Raw genomic sequence first — 20,377 nt, 5'->3', positions numbered from 1 at the left:
GGAAGGAGGGTGATAGTGGCACCTGCTTTGCCTTTCCACCTGTGGGGTTTGTGAGTCGGTGTAGTTCTAACACTTCAATCACACCGACAGTGTCCTGGCGCACAATGGTGCTCAGCATCATCTGGATATGTATGCAACAAAAGTTCAACATTCACCTTCTGCTACCATTTCTGTCAGGCCGCCTACGCAGACAGTTTGACACATAGGTTCAATAAATCCAACGTATGCACCACAGCGAACGTACTGCAACTGCCTCTGCAACACAATGCTGCAATGAAAGTGCAGCGTTTCATTGGAAATAAATGTAATTCTGGCGTACCAAAATGCAATGACGCTGTCGGTGTGATCGAAGCGTAAAGGGGGAATGAGCAGAGAGAGAGAGAGAAAGAGAAGAAAATGCATTTGACCATTACACCGTTTTGTTCTACTATGTGGTTCTTCCAAACAGACATGTCTGTTGTTGTTTTAGAGGCTTACTGGTTAATGTGTGCGTGTGTGACGTTTGTTGGAAGTATTTCACAATGCCTCAGGTACTTTGTTATTCCCCAGCACCGCAGACAGGTACAACAAGTGATATATAGCACACAATGTGCCCTCTGTCTCCTGTTCCTTGTTGGGGCAAAACACTACCCTGCCTTTGATGATAGTGTTATCACTCACGGCTTTGTGATAGCGACAGATAGAGATGATCGTGCAGTATATATGTTTTTATAGCCGTGTTTAATTGCTATACCTATAGCACAACATTGGATCTCAGATACTACTGCTAGTTGTTTATCAGTTGTAGCCAACTGGTTTTGCACATGACAGGTATGCAAACACATTGCATTGAATGAGTACACATACAAGAACATCTACACTAGTACACATACTAGAACATCTACACTAGTACACATACTAGAACATCTACACTAGTACACATACTAGAACATCTGCACTAGTACACATACTAGAACATCTACACTAGTACACATACTAGAACATCTACACTAGTACACATACTAGAACATCTGCACTAGTACACATACTAGAACATCTGCACTAGTACACATACTAGAACATCTACACTAGTACACATACAAGAACATCTACACTAGTACACATACTAGAACATCTACACTAGTACACATACTAGAACATCTACACTAGTACACATACAAGAACATCTACACTAGTACACATACAAGAACATCTACACTAGTACACATACTAGAACATCTACACTAGTACACATACTAGAACATCTACACTAGTACACATACTAGAACATCTACACTAGTACACATACTAGAACATCTACACTAGTACACATACTAGAACATCTGCACTAGTACACATACTAGAACATCTACACTAGTACACATAGTAGAACATCTACACTAGTACACATACAAGAACATCTACACTAGTACACATACTAGAACATCTACACTAGTACACATACTAGAACATCTGTACTAGTACACATACTAGAACATCTACACTAGTACACATACTAGAACATCTGCACTAGTACACATACTAGAACATCTGCACTAGTACACATACTAGAACATCTGCACTAGTACACATACTAGAACATCTGCACTAGTACACATACTAGAACATCTGCACTAGTACACATACTAGAACATCTACACTAGTACACATAGTAGAACATCTACACTAGTACACATACTAGAACATCTACACTAGTACACATACTAGAACATCTGCACTAGTACACATACTAGAACATCTGCACTAGTACACATACTAGAACATCTACACTAGTACACCTACTAGAACATCTACACTAGTACACATACAAGAACATCTACACTAGTACACATACAAGAACATCTACACTAGTACACATACAAGAACATCTACACTAGTACACATACTAGAACATCTACACTAGTACACATACTAGAACATCTGCACTAGTACACATACTAGAACATCTACACTAGTACACATACTAGTAACATCTACACTAGTACACATACTAGAACATCTACACTAGTACACATACTAGAACATCTGCACTAGTACACATACTAGAACATCTGCAATAGTACACATACTAGAACATCTACACTAGTACACATACTAGAACATCTGCACTAGTACACATACTAGAACATCTACACTAGTACACATACTAGAACATCTGCACTAGTACACATACTAGAACATCTACACTAGTACACATACTAGAACATCTACACTAGTACACATACTAGAACATCTACACTAGTACACATACTAGAACATCTGCACTAGTACACATACTAGAACATCTGCACTAGTACACATACTAGAACATCTGCACTAGTACACATACTAGAACATCTGCACTAGTACACATACTAGAACATCTGCACTAGTACACATACTAGAACATCTGCACTAGTACACATACTAGAACATCTACACTAGTACACATACTAGAACATCTACACTAGTACACATACTAGAACATCTGCACTAGTACACATACTAGAACATCTGCACTTGTACACATACTAGAACATCTACACTAGTACACATACTAGAACATCTACACTGGTACACATACTAAAACATCTGCACTAGTACACATACTAGAACATCTACACTAGTACACATACTAGAACATCTACACTAGTACACATACTAGAACATCTGCACTAGTACACATACTAGAACATCTGCACTAGTACACATACTAGAACATCTACACTAGTACACATACTAGAACATCTACACTAGTACACATACTAGAACATCTACACTAGTACACATACTAGAACATCTACACTAGTACACATACTAGAACATCTACACTAGTACACATACTGGAACATCTACACTAGTACACATACTAGAACATCTACACTGGTACACATACTAAAACATCTACACTAGTACACATACTAGAACATCTGCACTAGTACACATACTAGAACATCTACACTAGTACACATACTAGAACATCTACACTAGTACACATACTAGAACATCTACACTAGTACACATACTAGAACATCTACACTGGTACACATACTAAAACATCTACACTGGTACACATACTAGAACATCTGCACTAGTACACTTACTAGAACATCTGCACTAGTACACATACTAGAACATCTGCACTAGTACACATACTAGAACATCTACACTAGTACACATACTAGAACATCTACACTAGTACACATACTAGAACATCTACACTAGTACACATACTGGAACATCTACACTAGTACACATACTAGAACATCTGCACTAGTACACATACTAGAACATCTACACTAGTACACATACTAGAACATCTACACTAGTACACATACTAGAACATCTACACTAGTACACATACTAGAACATCTACACTGGTACACATACTAAAACATCTACACTAGTACACATACTAGAACATCTGCACTAGTACACATACTAGAACATCTGCACTAGTACACATACTAGAACATCTACACTAGTACACATACTAGAACATCTACACTAGTACACATACTAGAACATCTACACTAGTACACATACTGGAACATCTACACTAGTACACATACTAGAACATCTGCACTAGTACACATACTAGAAGATCTACACTAGTACACATAGTAGAACATCTACACTAGTACACATACAAGAACATCTGCACTAGTACACATACTAGAACATCTACACTAGTACACATACTAGAACATCTGCACTAGTACACATACTAGAACATCTACACTAGTACACATACAAGAACATCTGCACTAGTACACATACTAGAACATCTACACTAGTACACATACTAGAACATCTACACTAGTACACATACTAGAACATCTGCACTAGTACACATACTAGAACATCTACACTAGTACACATACTAGAACATCTGCACTAGTACACATACTAGAACATCTACACTAGTACACATACTAGAACATCTACACTAGTACACATACAAGAACATCTACACTAGTACACATACTAGAACATCTACACTAGTACACATACTAGAACATCTACACTAGTACACATACTAGAACATCTACACTAGTACACATACTAGAACATCTGCACTAGTACACATACTAGAATGATATTCTTTTTTTTTCTTTTTTTTCTTTTTTTTCTTTTCTTTACATTTTTATCCCCTTTTCTCCCCAATTTTCGTGGTATCCAATCGCTAGTAATTACTATCTTGTCTCATCGCTACAACTCCCGTACGGGCTCGGGAGAGACGAAGGTCGAAAGTCATGCGTCCTCCGAAGCACAACCCAACCAAGCCGCACTGCTTCTTTAACACAGCGCGCCTCCAACCCGGAAGCCAGCCGCACCAATGTGTCGGAGGAAACACCGTGCACCTGGCCCCCTTGGTTAGCACGCACTGCGCCCAGCCCGCCACAGGAGTCGCTGGAGCGCGATGAGACAAGGAAATCCCTACCGGCCAAACCCTCCCTTACCCGGACGACGCTAGCCCAATTGTGCGTCGCCCCACGGACCTCCCGGTCGCGGCCGGCTGCGACAGAGCCTGGGGGCGAACCCAGAGACTCTGGTGGCGCAGTTAGCACTGCGATGCAGTGCTCTAGACCACTGCGTCACCCGGGAGGCCCCTAGAATGATATTTTTACAATAGTTTGTATTTCCAGATATTCTAGTGGTATGACCAAACTCATCTACCTCTGTCTTTGTCTGTTTCTCTCGCTCTCTTTCTCTCGTTCTCTCTCTTCCAGTTCGGACTCAGAGGGCCACTTTGCGACCCCAGAGGCTCAGAGTCCTGTCCACGCTCCACTCAGTGTCCCAGGAGAGCTGGAGAACCTCGCCACTGAAAGAGCAGGTGAGAGCACTGCTGCTAGCCTTCAACACACAACGACAGAAAGAGAGAAGTAGGCACAAAACATGCTGAAAATCACTTGCACGTATTTCATTAAGTTCAACAAAAACAACAACATGACATCATACAACTATATCATAATGACATACCACACAGAGCAGCTTCACAGTAAGGGATATTGTTGGGATATTATTGCACAAAATAGTCCCTCACAACATCTACAGTACATGGCATGGCCTACCACACACCCCAACCACCTCTTCAGTTCACTCCCACACCCACGCACCACTGACTGACACTCACGTGTAGAGAATGCATTAGCTGGCTGGCTTCCTTTGGAGTTTCCATGGCAACAATAGAGATTTTGTCTCTCTGTCTTGCACTTCCTGTGGGGAACCGTGTGTGCGCGCGCGCTTTCATGGTGCTTCAACTTTTAACAGTCACCTCAGATGTGGTTTTCAATATGCTGTTTTCATAAACAAAATACCGTGTTTGGTGGAATCAAGTAGTTTAGTCCTTCAGACCTTTTGATGTCGATCAATAATGTTTTCTCAACTGAAACTGCAGATTGCATTTGCTCTCAAAGGACTGCTACTGCATTAGATTAAACTGCACCTACTGTAAAGCTATTTTAACTATGTTCCGTCTGACATGTGGCCAAACGGAGGGAAGTGTACCTTGCCGCTGTAATTGAAGACAGATGTGCTTTGTTTGCCTACCGTACTTCTCTAGGTTTCCATCTGACCGTTAGACATTCACAAAGACCATTAAAGTTACACAGCACTTAAAGGTTGATATTAAACTACACAATGACCTTATTCACACCAACAATTCCGCTTGTTGTGAGAGAGAACCCACTGGGCACACACTGGTTGAATCAACGTCGTTTCCACGTCATTTCAATCACTCTACCTTGAACCAATGCAGAATAGACTGTGAATTGACGTCTGTGCCCGGTAGGAAGTCATCGGCTGAATACAGGACTTATATTTGCCATTCAGGTCAAACTGAGGGAGGCCACTCCAAAACAATAGCATGTGTGGCTCAAATAAAATGTTAACATTGGAGAAGGGTAGAGAATTGTATCACGGCCTGCGTAAGAATTGGCTTTGGACTATGGAATTCGGGAGGTCAGCCGTGAACAAAAGCAGTTGCTCCTCTTTGTTTTCAATTGTCTGTGAGGGGGGTTTCAAGTCATGAGAGTGACTTACCCTGTGAGGGATCTAGAAATATCTCCAATATATTGATCCACTTTGGATCTATGAGCCCATTACAAGTCAGTGAAGCAACAGTGGTTTCCAAATTACTCCCAGTCCCAATATTTTGAAGTAACCTACTTACAATACTTGAAACATTTCATTTCAAACCCTGTTATTGTATGATGTCCAGTAGATGTTGGTGATAATTTAGATGGTCTCAAAACTCATAGAGAGTGCATGCAATGCAACCACATACCCGCTGGATTTCAGACTGGTTTGGAAGTATTTGAGCAGGCGTAGTTTAGTTGGACAGCCGTGCTGCTTTTCACTCTGTCAAAGTTACTTTTAAATAAGTATTTCTTCGTCTCTGAGAGCTTTGTTTCGGTTCCCTTCACTGTGTTTTGATATGGGACTGTAAAAGCAAGGGGTCTGAAACTGCTTTGAGTGGGATTGCGTAGCACAGGCTAGTATGTGTCCAGGCTATCTTTGTTTGCTCACTGCCCGGGGTAGTGAAAGTGTCGTTCGTGAGCCGTGGAGTCGGAAAAGGCTGCATTCGCTGGCAGCACGCACCGAGGGAGTTGTCTTCTGTTCTATTCCACAACCACAAACATTCTCCTGATGTTTCCTCACTCCTCCTCTTGCTCACGCAGCCAGCTGCGGAGAAGATTGAACTCTAGCTCACTGGCCCGTTTTGAAATAGACTGTTCTTGGCAGCATGAAGCTAGCCTGTTCCAGGATTTGTTTGTGCTGCTTTGCTAATGGTCCCAGATCTGCTTGTGCTGTCTTGCCAATAAAGACCATATGAGTTGGCAAGACAGCACAAACAGACCTGGCAACAGGCTAGGATGAAGCTGCAAGTACTTTTAGAAACGTTTAGTAGTGTACACAAAAATAACCAACTTTGTTGTTTGTCCTACTCTCTGAATACTTAACTATCTCGTCAATAAGTAAAGTAAAAGAATGTTGTAGGATTTATAGACAGAAATAATGTCTATACGTCTATAAAGAGGAGTGTGGTGCAATTTTAAAATGTGGTTAGTTGTAAACTGCACATTCTTCTCCGCCCCATGGAAAAACAAGTAAAATTGCATGAAATGAGTTATAAAATTGCTAAATGTTCTCTCCGCCCCATGGCAAAATGGTAAAAATTGCAGGACATTTTCTTTCAAACTAAAACATTATGGGTTCTATTTTAACAACCTAACGTAACGGCTAATCTAAGCAGGGGTGTGTCAGAAATATTTCTGCTATTTTCACTATCATAATTATCTGCGCACTTGCGAAAGGACTGGGTTTTGATGAATGCACAAGCATTCGCTCTGATATAGGGGCTAGGCCTACTGTAAATTGCATTATGGCTGAGCATGGACATGCCAAACATAGTCAATAAGCAAGTTTAAATTCATTATTGATAAGGCCTAATAAGAGAGAGAATTAATTATTTAAATCAAATTCTAAACAAAACAACAACTTGTTTTAAATAGGCTATGTCACACTTACAAACACCATCATTTCTCCCTGTGGGCATATAATATTAAAACGAGGCAGACTATGGAGGGTTTTACGAACATCTTTTCTATGGAGGGTTTTACGAAACTTTTCACAGTAGCAGGACAAAGATCCAATGTAAAGAGAAAGGGAGAATGTCCACTCACGTTGTACTGCTCTCAAATAGGCCTATGTTTTATGAACATCCTGGAACCATCTTCCAAATCAGATCGCACTCATTTGTTTTTTATGTTTCTAAATACAAAGTATACAGGCACCAAAAGCACATTAGGCTACTGTTGTTCCATGCGCATACGCGCAGTGTGCATCACGACTGGATAGGCTTTCAAAATGCATGCCATAACCAACTGCCTTACCGATAAAACCAGCTTTTGGTTGGTCTTAAATAAGAGAAAGTTGATTGCCAGTGTTCAGACCTGGTGAGAGAGCTTATATAACCACTCTTAACTTGGGGAATGTATTGTCTTGCCCCACTGTCTCGTCTTGTTCTACTTTAGGTCCTTAGTGCTGCTTTTGGCTACTGAAGGAAAAGAAGCGACTGCTATATTGTTTTAGGGTTGAACTAAAAACCCCAGTGCCGACAATAAGTATAACGTATATTCTGAAATATATAACTGTATTTTCCTTTATACTATGATTATTTGTATCAAATGAGTACAAAAGTACTTCTGTCCAGTGAGAGTTAGTCTTAGTATTATTGCAGTATCAGGTTCCCAACTTAATAATGGCATAGTAGAGGCTTTGAAAAATGATGACACTACAGCAAAACTGCTTATCAGAAATAGGTGTTCTTGATAATATAGCAATATAGCCATGTTCCCTATCTCCATTAAATATGGATTCAATAACTTTACCTTGAATTCCTGGGTGCAGGGATCTGAACTTTGATGAACTGACTATAGAGCAGTTAACCAGATCTGCTCTGTCCAAGCTGTGTACAGATGTAGGATCTTCATTTGCAATGCAGGAAATGTAAAACGTGTTGTGTATTTGAGGTTTAAAAAGGCTTCTGCCCTTACGAAAAAAGATTGCAGAGTGCAGATATTCTGCAATTACTGCGTCCAAAATACAACAGTCGACTGCAGTTAGTGTACTTTTACTGCCGTTTCAAAACGGCAATCTTTTTTTGTAAGGGTGAAGTTTGTAATTTCCACGTTTTCAGACTTGATTTTGCCTCATGAAAAATGTATCAACCCCTTCAAAAATGTCCATTATTTAAAATCCACATAATAATTCACATTTCCTGTTGCTGCAGGATTATTTTCCTACTGTAGCAAACTGGCTCAAATCAAGATCCTATAAATTGTACCTCACTTTGCGGCCCTCTTGTTCTCTCTGTCCACGCGCACACACACACACACCACACCCATTCACACGTACGTAAACATACTGATGGAAAGATTTGACTTTGCTTAGTGATGATTAGCTCTAAATATTTTGAATAAGAGGATCAAAGCTGCATTAAACACTGTAGCATATTAATTCTTCCACCCCACTGTATATAAATAAACTAGGGCCTTTGCTGCCCCCTGTTTCTTAGCAACAGACTGTTGCATGAAAACTGTGACGATGACGGCCATCAGGAAACATTTGTACATTCCTCTGGGCAGTGTTGCAAAAGCAACAACAGCAACAGCTCCCTCAAGACATACACTCTCAATCTGACCTGGCTTTTCCATATTCCCTTATTACAGTTTCCAGAACAAGCAAATGTATTGTTATGTTATTTGGCCTTTAAAGAAAAGCGTAACCATGGAAATAGATGCAACTTTATGTTACTGTGAGATTGGTAGCAACCAAGGAATATTATCATCTTTTAATATCTGTTGCAACCTGCCTTGAGAAGGCTTTTTTGTTGAAATTACATCACACTCCAAATTACATTTTTGATCATCGTCTTTTGCATTTGTGTTTTTTATTTATGTTCTTGCAGCTACTACTGGTTTTTGAGTCGACTTTTCGTATCCTCTCTCCTGCTTTCACCAGATACCCTGGAGGAGGAGGATGAACAGCTGATGGTGTCTGGCCTAGCCGGGGATCCAGCTCATAGCCTCTTTAACCAGAATATGGGCCAGGCTGAGCCCCCCTTGGCTCCTGAGGAGGAGGCCCCCGTGGACCCTAAGGAGGAGGCCCCCGTGGACCCTAAGGAGGAGGCCCCAATGGACCCTAAGAAGGGGCCCCAAATGCTTCCCAAAACAGACACTGCCGAGGTTCAACCCTCCACAGCAGACCCACCAGCACATGCCAATGGAGAAGCAATGACCAGTCCTGCTCTGAACTTAGATCGACCTGATGAGAGGCCAAATGCTACCTCTCTGGACTTAGGCCTACCTGAGGAGAAGCCACTGGCTACTTCTCTGGACTTAGGTCAACCCGAGGAAGAGAGGCCACTGTCCAGCAGCACAGAGCCAGTTTGTAATGGACACCCCATTGAGACCATCTCTGAACCGCAGGCCAAACTCACTAAAATCCCTAAAACCAAGCCCCCTTCCCTGAAAATAAAGGGAGCCCTGAGCGAGACTAGCACACAGGGGGACGGGGACATTGACATCATCACAATCCCTAAGGCTAGCTACAACTTCGACCCGGACCAGTTTGACGACAGCTTTAACCCGTTCGCCATTGGAGGCTCCAAGATACAGAACTCCCCCCCAGCTTTTGCAGCTGATGCCCTGCCCACACTTGAGGCGCTACCTGTAAGTAGCTCCTTTCCCAAACTGGAGCCTTTGCCTGTACGTAGCTCTTCTCCACCGCTTTGTGGGACTAGTTCCTCACCTAAAATGGAGGTTGAGGAGGTCAAAGAGTTATCGTCGGAGGCATCAGAGGAGACCAAGCCTGTGAAGATGGAGTTTGGGTTAGACGAGGCAGGCGAGGTAAAGAAAACACAGCCAAGGAGGCTGGGTAAAAAGCCTGGCAGCAAGCTCGCCGCCAAGAAACCAAAGGCCAAAGCAACAACGACTGCACCTGCCCCGACGCCGACACCCGAACCAGTCGTAGCTGAACCAGTAGCAGAGCCAGTTTCAGAAACAGCTTCGGAACTGCTTTCCGTGCCATGTGCCTCCTTAAGTTTGGATGACGTTCCAATTCCCAAGTCCACTTATAAGTTTGACCCCAACCAGTGGGATGACCCTAATTTTAACCCCTTTGGGGGTGGTGGTTGCAAAATGAGCAGTTCCCCAGTTCTGCCCAAAGGATCCTACAGCTTTGATCCTCAGAACTTTGACGACTCAGCGGAACCCTTTAAGCCATCTAAACCCCTGGGCAGTGAAAACCCAACTTCCCAGGATACCCCTGAGAGGCCAGCAGAGGAAGCAGTGAAACCAAAGCTGGATCGCCCTCTAGAGGAGGAGAAGAAAATGCGCCAGCCTCCAAAGAAAAGCAAGGACAGGATCATCAAGTAAGTCCACTACACCCACAGCTCGGCATTTCAGCACGTCAATCCAAAGCATGCGTTGTGTTCCACCACTAGTGTAGCCTTCTTCAGGGTAATTCTGTTTTCAGAAATGTGCTTTGTCCTAGCAAGAAGAAAAACATGAAATTGTCTTCCTTGTCATTATCCTACAGTATGTGATATCAAGCCCTCCTTTGTGGTTTTCACACCAGTTTAAACTAGTTTTAGGTGGTGCAGCAGTTACTGGATCTCTTTTAGCCTTTTACGAAGTCACTGGCATCCTAATGTTTGGGTCAGACGCCCGCTGCCAAACCCTCAGCCCCTAGAAACCTAACTCCTTCATCTCTAATGCTGAGCAGAACACCTCTACTCACTCCTCCTTCTCTCTCCTTCATCCTTCATTCCCAAAATGTTCTCTGTGCCACCGCTGTTTCCCCTCCCTCCCTCCCATCTACCCAACCAACCTCCACTGTCTGTCTATCACGCACCCCTTCTCTGCTTCTCCTTCCACCTTGTGTTTGTTCGCCTCAGGACCACTGAACAAGTGAAGTTTCTCTGTTTTCTATTGTAAGTAGTACTCGCTCTTCCACCACTCAATCTCTCGCTTGGTATGCCGTCTTTGCTTTCTGTCCCATTGCATGTGTTGTCGCGATGAGAGCTCAGTGAAGATGCTTTTAGTGACCTGCACTCCTGCTTGTTGGCACGTGAACCCTCCTTGAAAAACAAGGATTCATTAGCTAGTTGGCTATTTCCTGAACGGTTGCCTTGTTACTCTTTGCAAAGTTAAATAGCAGATTTCTATCAGCATAGGATTTTTAACAGTGCTGTAGTGTGCAACACTGACCAGACCAATGGGACCTGTAGTGTTTACAGTATAATCCATATTTAGACAACAGCTATTTATTAGATACCTGTCCTGAACAATTACATGTCAAGTAAACATGTCATCTTAGCTGAGTGCCCCAATAACCAATGCTATATTTTTTATTCACAAATCCCCTGCCTGTGTTCTTCCTCTAGGAATTCTTGTAAGGTGAAGAAGTATGAAAACCAGTCCCTGGTCCTGGATGTCTGCAATCAGGTGTGTGTGTGTGTGTGTGTGTGTGTGTGTGTGTGTGTGTGTGTGTGTGTGTGTGTGTGTGTGTGTGTGTGTGTGTGTGTGTGTGTGTGTGTGTGTGTGTGTGTGTGTGTGTGTGTGTGTGTGTGTGTGTGCAATATCAGCGCAATATCAGCTGAATATAACCTTGCTGCAGTGTCACTGCAATTGTTATTACTCAGTAGGTTACCTCATCTCATTTACACACACACACACACTTCTCTCTCATGCTGACCAGTGCCTTTCCCTTTCTCACACACTCATCAGTGTGTCTCTAGCACTGCAGTACAACCCTGGCGTGTTGACAGATGCATTACTCATCTCTCAGCACTGTTTATCGGTCTATAGAGGCCGTGTGCCATCACGTCTTTTGACCTCCCATTGTACTTCAATAGACTATCAAACTACTTCAAGTGACCCCCCACATGTAACGCTTTGAAAAGACAAACAAAAATCCTATAATATCAGAGAAATCAAGTACTATTTGCATGATGAAATGCATATAGAATGCACCTTGGAATATTGCTGCATTGTTTATGATTTTCTGTTGGTAGACTTATTCTCTGAGGGTACAGTATGCACATTTTACAGATTATGGCTTTAATTATAGAATGATCTTCACCGCCTATCAGATGGAATACATTGAATTTAATACGGTAATGACAGTTAGTACCATCACATCAGTGTTCTATCTTCCTCTAGAGTCTTCTAGACTGACGGCACGCTGGCACTGCATTCTCTTGTTTACAGGAAGAGGATGCGGTGGTGTCCCAGGTTCAAGGAATGCCCCGCCGTGTTCGCCATGCCACCGATGAGGAAAAGCTGGCTTGCAGTGGCATCATGGGCCAGAAAGCCAAGGAGGAGGCCGAGGTGGAGGAAGACTCAGCGTGTGCCAAAGGCCCAGCCAACCAATCCAATGTCAAAAGCCAGGCGCTGCTGGATGGTACATTTGGTTTGCTCTCATGCAGGGGCATCAGTTGGGTATGGCAGTCGCCTAGCTCAAGACCAAAAAATGTAAAAGTAGGCTACACTAAAGTAGACGCAAATCATTCCAATCCCGATTAAAATGTAAAGGCTGTTTAGCATATTAGGAGGCTGGCTTTAGGACCATGCAGAGCATCATCCCGAGAGAAGCTGCCAGTCTGCATGCCTTTCTCTTACTTTAAGAAAGCAGAGACAGAGTTTGCTTTGTCAGTCAGCCTTTTAGGCAGTGCGCCGATTGCTTTGAATCTGATATCGGCGTTGAACTTGGCCTTGTAAGCCTCGAGGCCAGCTGTTTTATGCACAGGTTACTTTCACATTGATGTCGGCACAGGTGACACGTCCAATAGGCTAGGGGAAGATAAGCTTCCATGAAAGTAAATTGATTTAAATCTGCCCAAATAGCTATATAATTACTCGTGCCTATACAGAAATAAATACAATCTTTCAAAATACTACACCAGAGAGCATGATTTTGCCACAGAGAATCATTAGCTTCTTTTCAAAATGAGCTGTGGATCATTTTAAGCGCGCAGCAAATAGCTGATTGTTGAGTTGCAGCAGTCAGAAAAACAATTAAATAGACCTTGGCCTATCGCAATATTTCAAAATACAATAGTAGGAAAAACAGTTTAAAAATCAAATGGCTATTGCTGAAAAGAGAAGACAAAGAAAAGACAAATCTGTCTCTAGTTATCAAAATTCTCAACTCCCAATTGAGCGAACACAATTTATTGGCAAGAGCGGAGATCATTGGCCTATCCCTCGAGTGCAAGCATATTCACTGTCTTTATCATTGGATCAGTACCACTGGAAAGTTTTTGGGGGGACAATAATGTCCTCCTCCAGGCTAGATGGACGTCATATTGTACAATTTGTGTCTCCCCTTTTCGTAGGCTGTAGATTTTTTGCATTCAAGACAAGGTCGTTTTCACTGATCTGTTTGTCAGTCATCAGAGTAGGCTTCTAATTTGTGTTTTATTAAAAAATATGTTGCCTAGCTATGTCTCCAGTCATATAAAGTGTAGTAGAATTGCATGAAATGTTGTTGCTAGCAAATCCCACGACCAGTTATCAAAACTCAACACCACCTCAATATAAAATAACAGAGTTTGGGGTTCCTCAGCTACCCACCCATACGAATATAAAAGTACAGTAAAGCTATCATACAGGGTAATTCATATTATAATATAGGCTACACAGCAAGGTAACATTAGCTATCTAGTTAGCGAAACAAAATATGTTCTACATCTTCACGTAAACGTGCTAGCTGTAGCTGACGTTTAGCTGAACCATGAGCTCTTTGGCTTACACTAGGTACCGTATTAAAGTTATCTCAGAACAAACCAGGGTTCATTTTATCAATATTATGGACGTTATATTATGAGATCCAAGCAAATTGTGACTAGAAATGCTGATAATTCCCTGGGTTGGACCTCAGTAGCTCAGTGCAGTCAAGCAAAAATAAACAAATTCAAAGCTACGGCTACAACGTCAGGTTAAAAACGAAATAAAACAAGTCTTAAAATTAAGGAAAATGTCTGTACATTTTAGCTGTTTCAAAAACATTGCTATGCTATTACTGTAAGAGTGTTGGCTCAAGGAGACAATTCTGTTTACACAGCCCTGCTTTAAAGGGGGGCAACTGTCGGGCGAGTGTTGTGCGCTCTCTCTGAAGGTAGCGCTCGAGGCTTGACAAGTTCGCAAGTTTACATTGCAGTATATGTGTAGCCGAGGGACCCTAAAAGTCTGCTCGCTCAGGCATACATTGTTCAGAACTGGCTGTTTTGCTAACAGTGATTGAGTGTAGTTATATTATTAGCTGAGTTCCTTTTGCTTTTTTAAGGAACTCAGTCGGGCTTTCAACTTACTCTTGAACGTTGTAATAGTAGCATCCACAAGGTGCAATTTCGAACCTGGGTAGTACATAAGCAGTTTTCCTCTTGTGATGTTGCAGACCTTAGAGAGCTACAGTATTTTGAACTTGTCCAGATCAACTAGCTCATGTCAGCTAACATTTTTTAGCTTGTTTTTTTTGCCCATTGATTTTGTTGTAATGTTTGAGTCACTCAGATATCACATGAACACATATAAGATGTACAGGATGTTCCCCAATGATGGAAGGGGGACATGAGTGAAAAGCTTGTGAACCCCGGTTTTAGATGTGTCCAATAATCAAGTCATAGTCAAAGGGACTCTGCTTAAAGGGGCAAGAAAACAAACAGCTGAATGCAAGAAGCAGTCCTAGACAAAGCATAAAAGCAGCTTCTGGAGAGCCTCTTGGATTGTTGAATCTCACATTGGGTTTTACTGCCACCTATTGGCCATTGAAAATCAAGTGTTGAGTACAATAACATTCCCTCTCCATCCCCTGATTCATGATACTGATTCAATATTATTTTTTCCCCCCTCAGGTCCACAGGCGAGGATAACACACTGTATGGATGAGAAAGACATTTGCACTTCGGTAAGTAGGCCTAGATCAGGGCTGGCCAACTTTGATGGGGGTGAGGCCACAAAGAATTTGAACTCGTCATGAGGGGCCACAGTGGCTCGTGGGTCAGCGTACCCTCATTCATACCCACACATGCAGTCAACTGACTTGTGCAATCACTCCATTTGTGCAGTTAAACTACTTAACTCTCCTAACTAAATGCATTATACCAGTAGCCAAGGCCGGTTCTAGCCTTTTCCACCTCGCCGACAAATCATTTTACTGGGCCCCTTCTTGACAGCGGAGAGAAATGTAGCATTTGTTTAAATTATACATATTTTGCCATGGGGCGTAAAGAACATTTTGTCGTTTTAAAGCACGTTTTCTGCAATTCGACACATTTTGCCATGGGGCAGAGAGAACATTTTGAAATGTTTTAACACATTTCATGCAATTATACTCATTTTGCCATGAGGTAGAGAGAAAAATAATTCTACACATTTTGCCATGACTTATGCCATATTAATATTATCTGAGTGAGAGTGACTTGCAAAATCAATGGGGGGCCCCCCCGAGGTCAGGGCCCCTGGGCACGTGCCGGTCAGTATTCGGCCATGATTACTATATCAGATAGCTGTCTAGACTAACTTACCAATCTAAAAATTGTTAGCTGACAAGGCTAATTGAGTGAATGTCAGTGACTAACAAAACAAGAGAAAAACTGTTGATGCACAACCAAATTTTGAAATTGCACCTTGTGTATTCTACTATTTTAACTCTCAACAGTAAGTTGAGACCCTGACCCCGAAATACATTGGGGTCGAGGGCCCCGTTTTTGGAAATTGATCCGCACGCCTTAAAAAGAGGGCCTATGCGGCACACGGGCAGACAGTTACCGTAATTGCTGGACTATTAAGCGCATCTGAATATAATCTGTACCCACTGAATTTTTTAAAAATATGTATTTTGTACATAAATAAACCGCACATGTCTATAAGCCGCAAGTGCCTACCGGTACATTGAAACAAATGAACTTTACACAGCCTTTAAACGAAACACGGCTTGTAACAAAAATAAATAGGCTTTTAAACGAAACACGGCTTGTAACAAAAATAAATAGGCTTTAACGAAACACGGCTTGTAACAAAAATTTAAAAAATAGCAGTAAATAGCAGCCTACCAAGAAAGTCAAACTTCATTGCGGTGGCGATTGTTTTGGCTTTCAGTCGGATCTGCACAGTTGAAACACCTCGGCCGTCTGCTCTCTGTGTGTTGACCCAGTCTTCAAACTAATTTTCTAGTTTGGGCCTTCTGCTTTTCTTCTCTGAAAGCTTTTGTTGTCTTTTTGCACTGAGTCAGTTCCTCACGCTGCTGTTTCCAACGTCTTATCATCGACTCATTAAGGCCAAGCTCCCGGGCAGCAGCTCTATTTCCTTTTCCAACAGCCAGATCAATCGCCTTCAACTTGAAAGCTGCATCATATGCATTTCTCCGTGTCTTTGCCATGATGAGGGTGACAAAATGACTACCGTAATCAGAATGATGGGAAGTTTGAGCGCGCTCGATTTACGTCACATTATGTGACGGTGCTCAGTTTTTTGGCGGCGTGAATCCTGTGGGGGAAAAAAAAAAAACATAAATTAGCCGCATCATTGTATAAACCGCGAGGTTCATAGCGTGGGAAAAAAGTAGCGGCTTATAGTCCGGAAATTACGGTACCCATCCCTGGCCTAGATCTTTTGATTTGTTAGTTGTCATAATTTGTCAATAGAAGCCAGTTTGCATTAGAGACCAGACTGACATGTTTTGTCCTTGGTGTCTACAGAATGAAGAGTTGTCAATCACCCCAGGGCCAAAGTTGATTGGCTGTGAGGGTCACGATGATAAAGGCAGTCCTTCCTCCCTGGAGACCATATCGCAAAGTGAGATGGACAAAGCAGCAGTGCTCACCTTGATCAGAGAGGAGGTACAGTAACTGACTGATTAAACCTGGGTCGTGATCATTAGGCACCAAACGGAAATAGGGAGGGACTACTTTGACTAATAAGAAATGCACATTTTTCAATAAAAAACATTTCCACATTTCCCATTGCCTGCCCTAATGAACACAACCTAGGTAACACCAAGCTAGCCCTCTGAGCTAAAGGCTCAGTTCCTTGATTGCAGACTGTCACTGTAATACTCAACACATACTACAGTACTTCTGTTAAATTATACGATAGTCAACATGCTTAAATAATCAACAAGTAGCAAGCAAATGGATGCCTGGCTGTCAAGCCTCTTCTAACCCTAGAGTGATTTCTCCCCAACAGATAATCACTAAAGAGATAGAAGCCAATGAATGGAAGAGAAAGTATGAAGAAAGCCACATGGAGGTGTTAGAGATGAGGTATTATATGGCGCTGTTGCTTTAGTTTGCCATAATTCAAACATAATCATATTTAGAATATAACAGAGACAAACTCACAAGAAACCTTTTAGACTGAAAATAATCCTTTTCATTTTTATTCATATTTCTCCTGTGTTTATCTGTCTCTTGTAGGAAAATAGTGGCAGAGTACGAGAAAACCGTTGCACAGATGATTGGTAAGTTCTTGAGGAGTTCATTTTATCTGCACTGATATGAAATCATGGGATAGATGAAAGCAATATGGTGGATGTCTACCAGCTTATGGCTTTCACCAGCCCATTTAATTCCACATCAGTGCAAATCCATGGAACTAAACGATAATAACAAGCCTATTTAGACTATTGAGACACACCCTTGTTTGGATGTCCCTCAACTGTCTGACCTGTGACCTTTACAGAGGACGAGCAGCACAAGAGGAGTGTCCTGGGCTCCCAGAAGAGCGTCCAGCAGGTGATCCTGGAGCGGGACCAGGCCCTGGCTGACCTCAACTCCGTGGAGCGCTCACTCTCGGACCTCTTCAGACGCTACGAGAACATGAAGACCGTCCTGGAAGGCTTTAAGAAGGTAAGCTACGTGTTAACACTAGACTAGAGAGAAGGTTTAAGAATGTGAGTGTGAGTGAGCACGTGATGCCGCGGAGCTGAGCAGACATTGACAAACCGAGCTCTTCAAAGTTATTCTATTATTACCTAAATAACAACGTTGAAACAATATTCTAACATCGGCTGATAAATTGTCAAGTACTTACCTTCCCAAAGAGCCATGGACTTCCGACCAAGAGGCAAGAAGGACGACCAAAACGTTGTTGATTCCCAAGATAACGATAATGCTACAGCTAGCAAGATTAGCATTAGCCCTCATAACTCAGACGACAGTTCCAGACTGTTGCTCTCGGTAGTCTCGCAATGCTGGCTACTCTCCTCCGGGAAATTCAGGATGGTAACAAAGGTCTTTCTCTGGAAATTGACAAGAAATCGTCTGAACTCCATTCTTCCATTGACGACCTGAAATCATCCATGAATGATCTCCTTTTGAGAACGACTGAGGCTGAGTTGCTCATTAGCACAGTTGAAGACACCATCACTCGACATGACCAGGTTCTGATACAACTGCAGAAGGAAAATGCCTACCTCAAAAACAAAGTAGATCAGATGGAGAACCAGAGTAGACGTAGCAATATCTATATGGTGGGATTGAAAGAGGACAGCAAGGGCCGTGACCCGGTCCTTTTCTTCACTCAATGGATCCCTGATGTCCTAGGTATAATCAACTTCACCAAGCCGTTGGAAATCGAACGCACCCACAGAACATCAGCGCAGAAACCCCGGCCAAATGAGCCCCCACGGGCCATCCTGATCAGGTTCCTCCGTTTCCAGGACAGAGAGAAGATATTGCAACTCGCAAGAGCCAGAGGGGACATCACTATCGATGGCAAGAGGGTCAGCCTTTTCCCGGATATGAGCGCGGTTCTCGAGGGGTCAGACCTGCCGCCAAAGCACTGAAGGAGAAGAACATCACCAACTACCTCATCCACCCTGCGCGGATGAAAGTTCAGTACAAAGGCCGAAGCCATCTCTTCAACACACCGGGAGAAGTGTTCACTTTTCTCAAAGAACTGAACCGCGTCTGAACCAGGATGGTCTCTCTGGGGGATAAGATGCAGTTTTTTAGTTTTTTCTTATCCGTGCTGTCCTGGGACTGAACTGCTGATATCTTCTTGGAATTTGGATCCGTTTACCCCGCTATCCGGTCACTATAATTGATTTGTACATTTTCAACTAACCATTTTTTCCCCCGGGGTGAGTTCTATTACATTTACAGGAGAGTATATTTTGGTTTAGTCAATATCCACTGGGCGAAGCAAATTAGTGGGCTTAGGCCCACTGCTTTCCCCCCCATTTATGTTTCTCCTCTCCTGAAAAGAGACTCAAGCAGCCCTTACTGTGGGTAGTAAATATTCAGCCATAATGTCTATTCACAACGTTTGTTTTCAACTTAGAGAGCTCTCTGGTTTTAGTTTACACCAAGGTTTAGCTAGTAAGAGCAAGATGGAAAGCGAGCAACAACGTATCTCTACAGGTGTATTCATTTTTGATTGTTGGGATTGTTGTTTTAGTCCGTGGGTGGGGTTTCTCGTTTTTTTTCTTTTTCTATGTTTATTGTTGTTTCCTTCCTAAAGAGACACATAGGTCACTTCAGTGTTCAAACCAAAGTTGAAACATTTCCTGACTATTTACATATGAGATATCTCCATTCGGTTACATATTTGAAACCCAACCTATGCTTAATCCAATAAAATATGTCACATTCAACGTAAAAGGTCTTAACAGCCCGATTTAAGAGGAAAATAGTCTAATCATACCTTAAGAAATTTAAGGCTGACATTGTGTTTTTACAAGAAACCCATCTTACAGCCAGTGAACACAAGAAATTGAAGAGGGAATGGGTAAGACAAGTTTTTGTGTCCTCTTTTAACTCCAAAGCAAGAGGAACTGCAATTTTGATAAGTAGACACATCCCCTTCTGCGTCAACAACACCATCTC

The 20,377-nt window shown here is 42.3% G+C and overlaps 1 protein-coding gene across 4 annotated transcripts in view; it reads left to right on the top strand.

Moving 5' to 3' along the window:
* Nucleotides 1-20,377, top strand: part of LOC129844921 (transforming acidic coiled-coil-containing protein 1-like) — a 45,029-nt gene that overhangs the window by 17,660 nt on the left and 6,992 nt on the right. For 3 of the 4 annotated variants that reach the window (XM_055913104.1, XM_055913098.1, XM_055913084.1), the window contains exons 2-11: nucleotides 4,713-4,816; nucleotides 9,508-10,918; nucleotides 11,444-11,479; nucleotides 11,933-11,993; nucleotides 12,759-12,951; nucleotides 15,404-15,456; nucleotides 17,249-17,389; nucleotides 17,736-17,812; nucleotides 17,966-18,009; nucleotides 18,231-18,397. In XM_055913104.1, coding sequence (XP_055769079.1) covers nucleotides 9,537-10,918; nucleotides 11,444-11,479; nucleotides 11,933-11,993; nucleotides 12,759-12,951; nucleotides 15,404-15,456; nucleotides 17,249-17,389; nucleotides 17,736-17,812; nucleotides 17,966-18,009; nucleotides 18,231-18,397 — 2,154 coding nt within the window. In that variant the 5' untranslated portion in view covers nucleotides 4,713-4,816; nucleotides 9,508-9,536. The remainder of the gene's footprint in view (nucleotides 1-4,712; nucleotides 4,817-9,507; nucleotides 10,919-11,443; nucleotides 11,480-11,932; nucleotides 11,994-12,758; nucleotides 12,952-15,403; nucleotides 15,457-17,248; nucleotides 17,390-17,735; nucleotides 17,813-17,965; nucleotides 18,010-18,230; nucleotides 18,398-20,377) is intronic. The other variant, XM_055913090.1, reaches the window with a different exon arrangement.

This window comes from Salvelinus fontinalis, chromosome 3, assembly GCF_029448725.1.
Source record: "Salvelinus fontinalis isolate EN_2023a chromosome 3, ASM2944872v1, whole genome shotgun sequence".
NCBI lineage: Eukaryota > Metazoa > Chordata > Actinopteri > Salmoniformes > Salmonidae > Salvelinus > Salvelinus fontinalis.
The sequence above is the reverse complement of the archived record's forward strand: the minus strand, read 5'-3'. Positions and strand labels throughout refer to the sequence as shown.